The sequence below is a fragment of the Callithrix jacchus genome, chromosome 15, assembly GCF_049354715.1.
Source record: "Callithrix jacchus isolate 240 chromosome 15, calJac240_pri, whole genome shotgun sequence".
In the NCBI taxonomy this organism is placed as follows: Eukaryota; Metazoa; Chordata; class Mammalia; order Primates; family Cebidae; genus Callithrix; species Callithrix jacchus.
In genome coordinates this window covers 7,589,300-7,605,089 of record NC_133516.1, presented here as the reverse complement: position 1 = coordinate 7,605,089, position 15,790 = coordinate 7,589,300, and the positions used below count along the sequence as shown (strand labels likewise).

General features: G+C 43.1%; 1 protein-coding gene and 1 pseudogene across 9 annotated transcripts in view; one reads left to right on the top strand and one right to left on the bottom strand.

Moving 5' to 3' along the window:
- MFN1 (mitofusin 1) overlaps positions 1–15,466 on the bottom strand; it is a 42,338-nt gene extending 26,872 nt beyond the window's left edge. The window contains exons 1-5 of one of the 8 annotated variants that reach the window (XM_008981249.6): positions 15,294–15,466; positions 14,001–14,119; positions 11,677–11,812; positions 3,816–3,978; positions 384–508 (exon numbers count right to left, since the gene is read on the bottom strand). In XM_008981249.6, the coding sequence (XP_008979497.2) occupies positions 384–508; positions 3,816–3,978; positions 11,677–11,812; positions 14,001–14,112 (536 nt within the window). In that variant the 5' untranslated portion in view covers positions 14,113–14,119; positions 15,294–15,466. The remainder of the gene's footprint in view (positions 1–383; positions 509–3,815; positions 3,979–11,676; positions 11,813–14,000; positions 14,120–15,293) is intronic. The other 7 variants (XM_008981248.5, XM_078350200.1, XM_078350199.1 and 4 more) reach the window with 7 other exon arrangements.
- LOC108588312 (large ribosomal subunit protein uL24 pseudogene) lies at positions 3,997–5,175 on the top strand (annotated as a pseudogene). The gene is made up of 2 exons (XR_013526997.1): positions 3,997–4,036; positions 4,126–5,175. The product of XR_013526997.1 is annotated as a large ribosomal subunit protein uL24 pseudogene (transcript).
- Positions 15,467–15,790: the final 324 nt, after the last annotated feature.

Below are 15,790 nucleotides of genomic sequence, written 5' to 3'. Positions count from 1 at the left end.
AAAAACAAAAATGTAAACTATCCAACAAAGTTATTTTGTGAAACTTTGTCAAGCACCAACTCACTACTGGTTAAGAAAAATATTTATTTAAAGTTATCTAGATGTCTAGATATAGGTAATTTCTAAATCCTAACCACTTATTCAAAATACAAAATTTAAAAAAAAGTAGCTAACCTTAAAATTTCTTGAAATAGAATCAGAATGATAAACTGACACTTTTATGTAACTTATAAAATAAAACCAATACCTTACCTGTTCATAATCTAGCTAATGAGAACAAAGTGGTAACTCAATATTTTAATTTTTTATACCATATGCTAAATTAAGCAGTTTTATACTATTAAATAACCTTCAGAGAAAATGCAATCCACATGTAACTTTACCTGTCTACTAACACCAGGTCATCCCTCAAGAGGGCACATTTTGCTTTTGGCCAAAACACATGTACAAGACAGCCAGCTTTCAAGTCTTTGTCCATGTGAAGGGCATGGGCCAGTTGATTAACTGTCTAAAGCAGGAGGAAAAGAAAAAAAAATAAACTCCACTTGCAATAAAATACAATAAAAACTAAAACACATTTATTTTAGCAAAACAGGTATATAAAAGGTAAAACTCTGAAATAAAACGTGAGCAATCTTGAGAACCTGAGTTTTTAAATTTCCAAGTAGGGGGGGAAAAAATGGTTCCCTCGAAAAGAACTCCAGCAATGGAATCCTAAGCAACACCTGATATGGATACTGGTTTTGCGAAGTATTTAAGTTCTGGAGTCTCTGCCTATTTGTATTTTCTGGTTCTACTGAAATAAATATGTACGACTTAGCCATACAGAGGAAATGTCATTATTAAAATCGGTTAGAATTAAGTAGATTTTAACACCCCACAGAAAGGAATGAAATCATGTTCTTTGCTGCAACACTGATGGAGCCGCAGGCCATTATCCTAAGTCAATTAACCCAGAAACAGAAAACCAAATATGCATGTTCTCACTTTAAAGTGAGAGCTGGCCAGGCGCAGTGGCTCACATCTGTAATCCCAGCACTTTGGGAGGCTGAGGGGGATGGATCACCTGAGCTCAGGAGTTCAAGACCATCCTAACCAATAATGGTGAAACCCTACATATACAAAAATTAGCCAGGTGTAGCAGCATGTGCCTGTAGTCCCAGCTACTCAGGAGGCTGAGGCAAGGTAATTGCTAGAACCCAGGAGGCAGAGGTTGCAGTGAGCTGAGATCGCGCCACTGCACTCCAGCCTGGATGACAAGAGCGAGACTCTGTCTCTAAAAAAAAATTGAGTGCTAAACATTCGGTACACACAGAAATAAAGATGGAACAGTAAACACTGGGAAACTACAGGGGTAAAGGTACAAGGTGACAAGAGCTGGAAAACTGTTAAATACTACATTCACTATGTGGGTGATGGGTTCAAATGAAGCCCAGAGCTATGCATCACACACCATATCCATGTAATAATCCTGTACATGTAACCCCTGAATCTAAAATAAGGAGGAAAAGAGTATGAACAGGACTGGAAGAGCACATATGAGGAAAATGAGAGATGATTTCTTTAAAATAACACAGCACTTTGAGACTGTAAAGCCACGAGAAGTTTGAAATTTAATTTGCTAAAAATCTTAATTACAAAACAATAGTGATTCCTACATTTATATTAATTAAAAGCTTGATTATGATTTTCTTTTCTTTTCGAGACAGTGTCTTGCGTCATTGCTCAGGCTGAGTGATCACAGCTCACTGCAGCCTCAACCTCCCAGATTCAAGCAATCCTCCTATCTCAGCCACTTGGGTAGCTGGAACTATAGGCATATGCCACTATGCTTGGCTAATTTTTGTATTTTTTGTAGAGATGGGATCTCACTATATTGCCCAGGCTGGTCTCAAGGAATCCGACCATCTCAAGAGCTAGGATTGCAAGCATGAGCCACTGTGCCCGGCCTTGAATAGTATTTTCATAAACATCATCTCATTTTTCTAATAAGTGATCTGAAGTGTATGCTTACTCTGAAACTTACAGGTTAAGTCACCTGATTTACATCAAAGAGCAAATTCACAGAACAAGAACCACCCATGACTTTACCTACAGTTTACCAAGAAATAAAAGAACATGGATCTTCAACACTGAACTTCTGTGTTTGTCAAAGAGATCTTTAGACTCAAGAGAAAGTGACTGCAATGAGAAACAGTGCCTTAACCAACTGCTTTTAGTCCAGAGTCAACAGCTTGCATCCTAATTTGTTTTCCCTTTTATTCTTTTTTTGGCTGAAGGAGTCTAGTAGGACTGAATTGAGAATTTTTTTTTTTGAGACAAGAGTCTTACTCTGTCACCCAGGTTGGAGTGCAGAGGCACAATCTCGGCTCACTGCGACTTCCACCTCCTGATTTCAAGCGATTCTCCTGCCTCAGTCTCCTGAGCACTGGGATTACAGGCGTGTGACACCACGTCCAGCTAATTTTTGTACTTTTAGAAAAGATGGGGTTTCACCATGTTGGTCAGGCTGGTATCGAACTCTTGACCTCACGATCCGCCCTCCTCGGCCTCCCAAAGTGCTGGGATTACAGGGGTGAGCCACCATGCCTGGCCTGAAATGAGAAATTTAGGAAAGGTAGGGAACTGCCATCGGCCCTCATCTATAAAATACTTATTCATGAGTATGAATATGCTTACTATAAACTCCTAAGGTAAGACAGTTTCTAAAAACACAGATACATATCGAAAACAGATTCCAGGGGCCAATTTCTTAAACAATTCTATCTTAAAAAGACAAATCTGAGGCCAGGCATGGTGGTACATGACTATAACCTCAGCAGTTTGTGGGGGCCAAGGTGGGACAAACTTGAGATTAAAAAGGCAACAATACTCTTCAATAATGTTAGTCTCACTGGAAGGGTAGATTTAAAACACTTGTAATTCTAATATACCTTTAAATTTAGGACAGGTTTTATTCTTCCACTAATTTAGCTATGAAGTAAAAAAAAAAAAAAATTTAGAAAACTCAAAATATTTAGTGATGGCTTTTTTTGTTGTTTTTGAGATGGAGTCTCGCTCTGTCACCCAGGCTGGAGTGAAGTGGTACAATCTTGGCTCACTGCAGCCTTCGCCTACTGGGTTCAAGCGATTCTCCCACCTCAGCATGCCAAGTAGCTGAGACTACAGGTGCCTGCCACCACACTCGGCTAATTTTTGTACTTTTACTAGAGATGGGGTTCCACCATATTGGCCAGGCTGGTCTCAAACTCCTGACCTTGTGACCCGCCCACCCTGGCCTCCCAAAGTGCTGGGATTACAGGTGGGAGCTGCTGTGCCCGGCCTACTGATGGCTTTCAAAGAAATATTAACAGCTCTTTTTGGCCGGGTGTGGGGGTGCATGCCTGTAATCCTAGCACTTTGGGTGGCTGAGGTGGGTGGATCACCTAGGGTCAGGAGTTTGAGACCAGCCTGGCCAACACGGTGAAACTCCATCTATACTAAAAAAATAAAATAATACAAAAATTAGCTGGGCGTAAAAATAAATAAATAATAAAAAATAAAAATCAGCCGGGCGTGGTGACAGGTGACTGAAATCCCAGCTACTCGGGAGGTTGAGGCGGGAGAATCGCTTGAACCTGGGAGGCAGAGGTTTCAGTAGGCTGAGATCACACACTGCACTCCAGCCTGGGCAACAGAGCAAGACTCCATTTCAAAAAAAAGGAATATTAACAGTTCTTTTTACGAGATGTCAGCAATGCAGACATCTATAAAAATGTTATTAAGTTAAGGATACTGTTTAAGGTATATTGTGCTGCTAAGGTTAAATATCATACCTTCACACTCTTTTTTTCATCTGATCCCTCTGTCATAAGATAGGCTTTATCTCCATCGGTTCCTTCAACACTTAGGAAGCAATTGGTTATGTGGCCAATCCCACTAGGGAGAACTTTATCCCACAGCATTGCATTGATAACAGAGCTCTTCCCACTGCTTGTCCTGAAGAATATACAAATCATGAAAAACAAAACAGTAAAAAAATTTGTTCTTTCACTGGGTCTAATATCAACTTTTTAAAAATCCAAATTTTGTTAAAATTTCTGCCCTTTTGCGGCCATCACCTAAGTGGGAGCTGCCAAAATGAAGTTCAATACCTTTGTGACTTCGACCGAAGCAAGAATCACAAAAGCCATTTCAATGCACCTTCCCACATTCCCTTTGTGACTTCCAACCGAAGCAAGAATCACAAAAGCCATTTCAATGCACCTTCCCACATTCGCAGGAAGATTATGTCCTCCCCTCTTTCCAAAGAGCTGAGACAGAATTACAACCTGCGATCCATGCCCATCCGAAACGATGATGAAGTTCAGGTTGTACGAGGACACTATAAAGGTCAGCAGATTGGCAAAGTAGTCCAGGTTTACAGGAAGAAATATGTAATCTACATTGAAAGGGTGCAGCAGGAAAAGGCTAATGGCACAACTGTCCATGCAGGCATTCATCCCAGCAAGGTGGTTATCACCAGGCTGAAACTAGACAAAGGCCACAAAAAGATCCTTGAACGGAAAGCCAAATCTCGCCACGTAGGAAAGGAAAAGGGCAAATACAAGGAAGAAACAATTGAGAAGATGCAGGAATAAAGTGATCTTATAGACAAGCCTTGATTAAAACTTGAAACGAGGAAAAACAAACTTCTCAAGACTGCATTTTGATGAAAAGTTAACCAGTTGACTTACACAAATATTAGTAATGTACATTTCAGAAAAAATAAAGGAAAACAAATCCCACTTTCTCACAGTGCTATCCTCAACTTTTCTTTCTTGCTTTTTGTGGCAAGTTGAAATCATAGGTTAAAATTCTGTGACACTACTCCTATCAGAGGATGGGGTTTAATACCCCATCTCCTGAAGTCTGGCTGGTTTGTAACTTCAACAAATCATGCATGTCAGAAGTGACACTAGGTAGCCAGACGCAGTGGCTCACACCTGTAATCCCAGCACTTTGGGAGGCTGAGGTGGGTTTATCACTTGAGGTCAGGAGTCCAAGACCAGCCTAACCAACATGGTGAAACCCCATTTCTACTAAAAATACAAAAAATTAGCCAGGCATGGTGGCGGGCGCCAGTAATCACAGCTACTTGGGAGGCTGAGGCAGGAGAATCGCTTGACCCAGGAGGTGGAGGCTGCAGTGAGCCGAGATCAGATCATGCCACTACTGCACTTCAGCCTGGGCAATGGAGCCAGACTCCATCTCAAAAAGAAAAAAAAAAAGACTAGGTCATAAAAGACAATGCAGCTTCTGTCTTGTTCACTGGAATATATGCACTTGGCACCTTACCATGTAAAAAGTCCTCTTACCCTGAGTCTGCCACGCTGCAAGGAAGCTAAACGGAGAAGTTTTGGTGGGTGCTCTACTGAACAGCACTAGTCTGTGTCATTCCAGCCCAGGTACCAGACATGTGAGAGGTTATTCCAACCCTCAGTCGTTAAGACACCCCAATCTTCATGTCTTCTCAGTTAAGGCCCAGAGTCCATGGAGCAAAGACAAGACATTCCTGCTGTGCCCTATCTGTATTCCTGACTCACAGAATCAGTGAGCATAATAAAATGGCTGCTAAGTGGCTAAGTTCTGGGTAATATGTTATGCAGTTGCAGTAAAAAGAGCTCTGAAATGGCTCTGAATGCAAAGAACTCACACTCACTTTGGGAACTTCTAATGGCTCTGAAATGCAAAGAACGACTCACACTCACTTCAGGAACTTGCTTTCCAGTAAGTCAACCCAAGTCCTAGATACCACTGTCAGCCTTTTGGTTCATCGCAAAAAAAGCATCCTGTCTTTTTGGCACATGCTTTACCTCTTTCCTTCAGCATATGAGGGAACGAACTTTTCTTATGTTATGGATATTATTCCCAACTCCCTTCCGAGGGAAGCTTCTTTCTCTCATGAGCTCAGCATTGGCTACCACTGCCACTATACCACAACCTGCAAGGATGCCTATCATTGCTCTGAAAATTCATCTTTCCGAACGTTTCATGAAGTCTTGCCATGATCCCCATGGGGCTGACATGCCAGGTTCAGTATAGAAATGTAGCTATAGCTCATGATTAATCAGGCTGCACCTTGGCCCACTTCCTCGTTGCTGTCATGTAGAACTAGATACGGACCATTTGCACCCCCATTCTTCCTAGGATCTCTGACATTAGAATCATAACACTTTTAAGGATAGCTAAAGGATAGCTGTTTGTCAGGCCCCCAAATCCAGCACTTTGAAGACCCCCCCCACAGAGGAATGGGATGGATCAGCATACAAGTACAGCCTAGCTTCATTATCTCACTGTCCATGACTTCATTCTGCAAGTTCCAACCATTTATCAAAAATCTCTACACTTTGGGCACTCCAAAAACCTTAAAAACCCTAACCTCAAATTCCTTGGGGAGATGGATCGAGGTTCCCTCCCAACTCCTCATTTGGTGACCCTACGATTAAACCTCTTCTCTGCTGCAACCTGGTGTCTCAGCATATCAACGTGCTGCATGCACTGGGTGATGAACCTATCACTGTTACAGTGTGGGGCTCCCACCCCACACTAAGAATCATCTGGAGAGCCCATTAATGATGCAGATTCCGCAACTGCACCGTGAACCTAAAGATTCAAGAACCTGGGGGTGCTCTTGGGGTGATTCTTATATACATTAAAATGTGAGACACACTGTCACCCTGTCTACCCCAAACAAACAAAAAACAACTGTGGAAAAAGAAACCTTTCTCCTCTACTATCAAAATCAACACAGAACACTTCTAACTAGATGTATGGGGATTTTTCCACATGCACAAAGCAGTTTTCCGGCAGACACTAACTGGGTGCCCTATCTTTCGATTCATTTCTACCTTCCTGAAACTGGGGTTCGATGTTGGAATAGTTCACAGAGCGCAGGAAAACACTATACTTAACATTTACTGGTTTATTATAAAGGATATTATAAGTGACACAGATGACATGCCTGAGCATTTGTACCCTCTCAGCATGCCATTCTCCCAGCAGAAACTTGAGTTTAGTTACCTGGAAATCCAATCTTGTTCAAGAGCTTTTATAAAGCCTAATTTTGAGCCTGTCCTCCCCCACCCTTCCTGGAAATTGGTGGGTGAGGAGCAAAGTTCCAATCCTCTAATCCCCTGATCACAGGTCAAAATTCTGTGATCAGGGCATCACTCAGCCTTTCAGGTGACCAGTCCCACTATGAGGTATCTAGGCACCCCAACCTAAACTACTCATTAGCATAAATTCAAGTGTCTGCAAAAAGGGCTCATTATGAAAACAAGACACTCCAATCAGGAAATTAGTATGGTTTTAGAAGCTCTGTGACAAGAATGGGACAAAGATCAAATTTATATCGTTTTATATCATACCAACACTTTCTAATTTTCCTTTTATCTGGCTGACATTTCTTTTCTTTTTTTGAGATGGAGTCTCGCTCTGTGGCCCAGGATGGAGTGCAGTGGTGTGATCTCAGCTCACTGCAACCTCTGCCTCCTGGGTTGAAGCAATTCTCCTGCCAAGGCCTCCCAAGTAGCTTCAATTACAGGTGTGTGCCACCATACTCAGTTAATTTTACTATTTTTAGTAGAGATATAAGACAGTTTATTAGGCTGCTCTACTGGTTGTTTTAGGAAGGCAAGAGAAGTACCAAAGATAACTTGGTTGACTGAGTGCCATTCATTGAAGCGGGCGTTTGGAAATTAAGTATAGGTCAGGACAAAAATAACCGCATTTTTTGCCATTTTATTTTATGGTGAAAAATGCAATTACTTTTGCATTGACCTAAATAGTTTGATTTTGGATAATCTAGATGTACATCTGTAGTACCTGTTGAGTGTTCAAGACTAGTTACAAAAAAGGCTGCTGGATATGTGAGACTTGGACTAGGGAGACGCCTAAGAAATTTAGGAATTACTGGCTTATGCTGGTGATAGAGATCACAGGAGTTGATGAGATGACCTAGGAAGACTGTCAAGAAAAGGTAAACATGACAGTACCGGGGAGAGGAAAAGGGACTACCCAGGGAAACACCAGCTGGGGCTAGAGGAAACACGGCTCACACCTGTAATCCCAGCACTTTGAGAGGCTGAGGCAGATGGATCACCTGAGGTCAGGAGTTCAAGACCAGCCTGGCCAACATGGCAAAACCTCGTCTCTACTAAAAACATAAAAATTGGGCCAGGCGAGGTGGCTCACGCCTGTGATCTCAGCACTTTTGGAGGCCGAGGAAGGAGGATCACCTGAGGTCAGGAGTTCAATACCAGCCTGGCCAACATGGTGAAACTGGGTCTTTAAAAAAAACAAAAACAAAAACATAAAAATTATGGCCAGGTGCGGTGGCTCACGCCTGTAATCCCAGCACTTTGGGAGGCCCAGGTGGGTGGATCACTTGAGCAAGACCAGCCTGGCCAACATGGCAAAACCCCGTCTCTACTAAAAACATAAAAATTATGGCCAGGTGCAGTGGCTCACGCCTGTAATCCCAGCACTTGGGAGGCCAAGGTGGGTGGATCACCTGAGGTCAGGAGTTCGAAACCAGCCTGACTAACATAGTAAACCTTGTCTCTACCAATAATACAAAAATTAACAGGGCATGGTGGCGAACACCTGTAATCCCATGTAATCCCAACTACTCGGGAGGCTGAGGCAGGAGAACTGCTTGAACCAGGAGGCAGAGGTTGCAGTGAGCCGAGATCACGCCATTGCACTCCAGTCTGGGTGACAAGAATGAAACTCCATCTCAAAAAAAAAAAAGGGGACGGATACCAACCCTCAGTTCTGGGAATTGCCCATCCCCTACCTGGAAAACTCATGAATAATGCACCCTTTGTTTGGCATACAATCAAGAAATAACCATCAAAATAGAGAAGCAGCAGTTCTGGGCGTGGAGCAGCCTATCCCTTCACTTTCTTAATAAACTTACTTTCACTTTACAGACTTGCCAGAATTCTTTCTTGCTCAAGGTCTAAGAACCCTCTCTTGGGATCAGGATCAGGATACCTTTCAGGTAACACTGCTACAACGCCTGCTACTTCCTGTCCTCATTCAATTCATTCTCCCCATTATATTTAAGGTTATAACTAACATCCAATCCTCTCATGACTATTTTCCAAAATAAAACAATGTAGAGCTCCTTACCATGATATATTAATATCAATACATAAATATTAAAGGTCCTTTACAATCTGGTTTTTACTTACAAAGTGTCTACCCGCTTCTTTTGCTACTGTTTTGTAATGCCTTAAATTCAACTACTGGAGTTCTCCAAACACAAATAGAAAGGGGGAGTTCTCTCTCCCCCTTTCTATTTATGGCTTTCTGCCAAAAATGGACTTTTGGACCCTTTTCACATCCAAAGCTATACCTATTTCTAGTTCTCAGTAGGACAGCTGAGTCATCACCTTCCCAGGAGGCTCTTCCTACTCCACCCTAATCTGAAGCAGGATCTTTTTTTTTTTTTTTTGAGATGGAGTTTTGCTCTTGTTACCCAGGCTGGAGTGCAATGGCATGATCTCGGCTCACCACAACCTCCGCCTCCTGGGTTCAGGCAATTCTCCTGCCTCAGCCTCCTGAGTAGCTGGGATTACAGGCACGCGCCACCATGCCCAGCTAATTTTTGTATTTTTAATAGAGATGGAGTTTCACCATGTTGACCAGGATGGTCTGAATCTCTTGACCTCGTGATCCACCCGCCTCAGCCTCCCAAAGTGCTGGGATTACAGGCTTGAGCCACCATGCCCGGCCGGCAGGATCCTTTTTAATGGAGCTAACTCATACCAGAATGTGTGTAAGGCCCCGAGAATATGGTCAAATAGAAGTAGAAAATAAAAACAAAATAAGAGCTCTGTGAAGTGTTGAAGGACATAAACAGGGTGCTTTAACAGACAATAACAGAGAAGGAATAATTTAGAGTGGTCAGAGAAGGTGTCCAAGTTAATAACATTTGGGATGAAATATGAAGAATGAGAAGGCATCAGACACACAACAAGGGAAGGAGAATCGTAGGCGTAGGTAATTACAAGGGCAAAAGCCCTCAGATAGGAAATAGCTGAGAAGGCCTAAGAAATTAGTTTGGTAAATATATGCCACTGCTGGTACATAGCACATGATACCTGAATAACCAATTATGGAGCTGATCATTTGTCTTTGTATATAAGCTGTGACAGAGATCACCCTCTCTCTCTGGATAGTTACACCAAGGTAATGATGCTTTCTACACTCTGTCTGGAAATGATGAAGTTGATCACTGCCCTTTATTACCCCCATAATCCTTACAACCTGTGAACCTGTTAATTGTCAACCTTAAGAAAGACACCAGAGAAAACCATCTCTAAACTGGCCAGGTGCAGTAGCTCACGACTGTAATCCCAGCATTCATGGAGACCAAGGCAAGCAGTTCACTTGAGGTCAAGAGTTCGAAACCAGCCTGGCCAACATGGTGAACCATCATCTCTAATAAAAATTTAAGAATTAGGCCGGGTGCAGTAGGTAGTTCACGTCTATAATCCCCCAGCACTTTGGAAGGCCAAGGTGGGTGGATCACCTGAGGTCAGGAGTTCAAGACCAGTCTAGCCAACATGGTCAAACCCCTCTCTACTAAAAATACAAAAATTAGCCAGGTATGGTGGTGAATGCCTGTAAATCCCAGCTATTCAGGAGGCTAAGGGAGGAAAATCGCTTGAACCCAGGACATGGAGGCTACAGAGAGCCAAGATTGTGCCACTGCACTCCACCCTGGTGACAGTGAGACTCTGGCTCACAAAAAAAAAAAAAAAAAAAAAAGGCTGATTTAACTAGGAATCAAAAATAAGGATAATCTAGAATGCATGGAATGGCATACCAGCATTCAGTGAAGGTAAGAGGAGTTTTTATTAGCCAAAAGAGATTTACATAAGCTGCCTAGAAACAGAGTTCATTGGCCGGGCATGGTGGCTCATGCCTGTAATCCAACCACTTTGGAGGCCAAGGAGGGCAGATCACCTGAGGTCGGGAGTTCAAGACCAGCCTGACCAACACAGTAAAATCCCATCTTTAAAAAAAATTTAAAAAGAAAGAAAAACAGAGTTCATTGGTTCCGGAGGTTCAATGCCAGTTATTGTCAGTTCATTGGTGGAGATGCCATTACTGGGCAAGAGCCCTCCTGAGAACATTTTCGGCCCTAAAGTATGTATACTGATAAGTCTTATCAAAGCAGGAGATTTGAAAGAATTTCTAGAAAGTCCTTGGAAATGGTTATCTCAGACATGTACACAAAAGCCTCTTTCCTTTCAGCCTTCTAGGCCTGTCTAGGTTGGACATAGGTGATTTCATCCTAGCATCTGGAACTCTCAAATAATCAAAGTAAACTGAAAAGAGTAAACCACAAATTATGCTTAGCATTTATCTGTATTTCCATTCTTAAAGCTGGCTGAGAGCTAATTCTTAGAGATGAGAATCCTTAAAAGGTAAAAATATGACTGAGTTTCATAAAGCCTCATTTTATACCAGGAGGCAAGACAGGCACATTCTTTCACTTGCTAACTAACAGCTTGAACATTCAACACAGGCAGAAACTTGTGGACTTGGGAGAGGATGGGAGAAATATAACTTGTAGAAACATCAGACACAAAGCTGATCCCCAGAAACTAATCTTAGAAACAGTAAGTGATGAATAATTACCTGCCAAAAAATGCCACCTTCATGTGCCTCCGAGATAGCACCTCAGCAATGATGGAAAGCTTGTCTTTATATCCCTGTATTTCTGCCAGATCATCCTCAGTGGCTATTCCATCAAGCTCTGGATTCTTACATGTTACTGTAAAATTGAAATGGAGCTCAGGTAGTCACATACTGATAAAAAAGTCAGGTTTGAATAGGAGCCCCTCAGAAATTAAGATATACTTCAAGGTCTCCAAGTCAGGAAAGACTTTGCTACTTTACCACATTCTATCTGCTTCCCACAGGGATGAGGTGAAACAGCTCATTTAACACAAAGACAGGGAAGAGAACTACAGCTTGTATCCTGTCCACAGCCACAGCACCCGGAATGCACTGATATCATCAGATTGTATCCCACTCTCACTCTCATCAGGTTTAGAGTTTTGAACATCCCAGCCCTCACCTCTCCTCCATGGCTAGAGGGAGTTGAAAACACCTGGGTTTGAAAAGTAGAAACATCTTTCAGTTTTGTTTATAATTCAGGAATAGGAGAAAACCTGATGTTTACCTTCTTTATGAAGGTAACGACATGAAGATTCTTTTGGGCTGCGGGCTCATGTCTATAATCCTAGTACTTTGGAAGGTCGATATGGGCGGGTCACTTGAGGTCAGGAGTTCGTGACCAGCCTGGCCAATGTGGTAAAACCATCTCTACTAAAAATACAAAAATTAGCGGGAAATCACTTCAATCCGGGAGGCAGAGGTTACAGTGAGTGGAACGGAGATCTACTGCACTCCAACCTAGGCAACAGAGTGAGACTCTGTCAGAGAATCATCTGGCTATCTGAACAATTCTAATTAGAGACAAACACTGCTACTTAAAACTTACCCAGTGTACATCCAATTAAGCTTTTCCTATCTCACCATACTTTTCTAATGCATTAATAAAATACGTGCTATTTGGTGAATAATGGACAGACTAGTTTAAGTATCATTACATTTATTTTTGCTTTTCATTTTATTTTTGCTCATTTTTCGTGATTTATCTGCTTTGTCTCCTTTCTGCAACATTTTTACTGAGGTTCTAAAACCAGTAAAACTGAATTCATATTCTAAAGCTGCCATTTCACTAGCGCCTAGCAATGCATAATCTATAACAACAATACACATTTAACTTCATTTTCACTTCCTATCAATTTTTTTTAGAAAAAAAAATTTTCCCAAAGAAAATTATGCCAGCTCAAATTATTTCCTAGTTGGAAACAAAGATTCTATACTACTATTTTTTTTTTCTCATTCAGCACTGAATTATGTCAAGTCTGGTGCTAGGGATACCATGAGTCCTAGGCTCCTGCCCTAAAGCAGCTCAAAATCTGGTAAGAGAGGGTTTCGAGAGACATGGAAAAAAAAAAGTTTGATTCTGCCAAAGGTTTCCCCACTGTCACTGGAAAATTTACAGAATCTTTCCCTTTCCATTGCACAGTTGAGAGGTACACAATCTTTTTTTTTTTTTTTGAGATGGACTCTCACGCTGTCGCCCAGGCTGGCGTGCAGTGTGAGACATCGGTTTACTGCAACCTCCACCTCCTGGGTTCAAGCGGTTCTCCTGCCTTGAGCCTCCCAAGTAGCTGGAATTATAGGTGTCTGCCACCCTCCCCAGGTATTTTTTTGTATTTTTGGTAGAGACCAGGTTTTGCCATGTTGGTCAAGCTGAATTCCTGACCTCAGGTGATCACCCATCTCGGCCTCCCAAAGCGCTGGGATAACAGGCGTGAGCCAGGGTACGAGGCCGAGAGGTGCATAATCTTAAGAACCAGAAAAAGCTTTCAACAGTTCTCTCCAAAAACGTATTCCCTACTGAGACGTTCTTCATCACCTTTAACAGTTATGAAACTCTTTTGCCCCCCTTTCCACTGCAACTCAGCCTCATTAGAGAGAATGAGATAGGCCTGAGGTCTTAGTGTAATTGCTAAGTTGATGAAGACACAAGCATAATGGTTAAATGTGGACTGCCTGGTTTTTTGTCTGGGCAGTTACTAGCTGTGTGATCTTGGGCAAGCTGTTTAACTTTTCTGTGCCTTGGTTTCTTCATCTTTAAATGAGTAAGATTAGTACCTGCCTAGTGGTGATGAAAATTAAATGAGCTATTAATATACTAAAGTTCCTAGTTGTTATGAATACCATTGAATTTTCGTCTTCTGGAGGGTAGAAATTGGTTTTATTCATGATTGTACTTCTCATAGTATACCATACAATGCCCTCTATATGTGCTCAATAACTAACGTTGAAAGAATAAGCACTTTTGTATTTTCAACAGTAATTATTTTAAGAACTTAAGAACTAACCTTCAACAAAATGTGATCCTTCAGTAACAAACTCCAATAACTGGTCAAAGATTGCAGTAATCGCCTTCTTAGCCAGCACAAAGTGCTTGAGTGGAGAAACAGTTTCTGCCATTATGCTACTAGGGCGAGATAAAGTTAGAAAAGCACGAACTGAAGTGGAATGATAGACATGCAAACGGATGACACACCAGTGACATTCACCAACTCCCCAATGGAATGAATTAGGCTGACAAAATGTTTTTAGGTAATTTTTTTGGGGAGTGTTCTAGTCAGACAACTTGAGACGACTTTTGAATATTCAGCTAAAATAAGTGAAATCTATTAAGACAAAATCTTGGTTGCAATTTCTACCCAATTTCCACTTGGTGAAGAAGAAACTAACTGTGCCTAAGATTGTCACTGCATGTGACTCTGAAGTGCATCAGGAAACGGGGTGAGAGGAAGCCAAGTTCACAAACAATAACTCAGTTTCTTCACCTGGAGCTAGTCTAGGTGGGTAGGGGTGGATATGCTGAGTGAGGAAATCCCAAGATCACAATGCGAGACTGAAATTTAGAAAGAAGGACTTCAGGCCGGGCGCGGTGGCTCAAGCCTGTAATCCCAGCACTTTGAGAGGCCGAATCACGAGATCAGGAGTTCGAGACCAGTCTGGTCAACATGGTGAATGAAACCCCATCTCTACTAAAAATACAAAAAAATTAGCTGGGAATGGTGGTGCGCGCCTGTAATCCCAGCTACTTGGAGGCTGAGGCAGGAGAATCACTTAAACCCGGGAGGCGGAGGTCGCAGTGAGCCTAGGTCGCTCCAGGGCACTCCAGCCTGGCGTCAGAGCGAGACTCCGTCTCAAAAAAAAGAAAGACGGAGTTCAACACTACAGATGAGGAGGTAAGGCTTAAAGAGGGCATTAACGCTTCCAGCCAAAGTACCAGAAACTTCAAAAAATGTAAGTTTTAAAAACATTCCCCATGGTGGTTTCTCAAGAAAAATACACCAAAGACAAACAATGACACCCCGGTCTAATCCCAGTGTGTACACGGAAAGCAACAGTGGCTACAAAGAAGGCGGATTCTTCCAGAGGGTCAAGAAACGCCGCGCGGAGCAGCAGCGTAGGAGCTGGGTGTGAACAGCTGCCCAGGAAAGGCTCCCACCACCCCGCACCCCGCCCCGCGCGCCCGTCCAGGTCCAGTCCCCGACTCCCACCCCCGGCTCGGCCTCGCGGCCTCCGCGAGCTCCACTCGGCAGACGGTTCGCTCCCTCGTTTCCCACAGAACGCCGCGTCCCCGGCTCCCGCACCTTGTCCCTAGCCGCTCGATGGTCACTCCGAGCGCAGCAAACGCGCAGGAGGTCGAGGCAGCCGGCACTCACAGTCTCCGCCCCGACTACCACCCGGCAAGAGCTGCTCGGCCGCAGGCCCCGGACTGCCTCATCTTCCCTGTAAGTTAGCAGCGGCGAGGAGGCGGGGGAATGGCCGAGGGGTCACTTCCGGCCTCTGGCCTCCGTTGTTTTGTTTGGCTCCGGGGCCGGAAGTGCGTCTCTTCCAGGCGCCATTTTCCTTAAGGGCAGAAGGCAGGCTTGCTGTGGGCAGGAACTGCTGCCAGGAGAGTGGTTTCTGTTCCCGCTCCGACTTCTCCCCTCAAAGTGTCCAAGCCTCTGCCCAGCCTAGGCTTAGCCAGTTTCCAATGATGGTCGTGGCTGATGCCTGTAATCCGGCACGTTGGGAGCCCGAAAGGGGTGGAGAATCTCTTAAGTGCGGGAGTTCGTGACCAGCCTGGGCAACATAGGGAGACCTG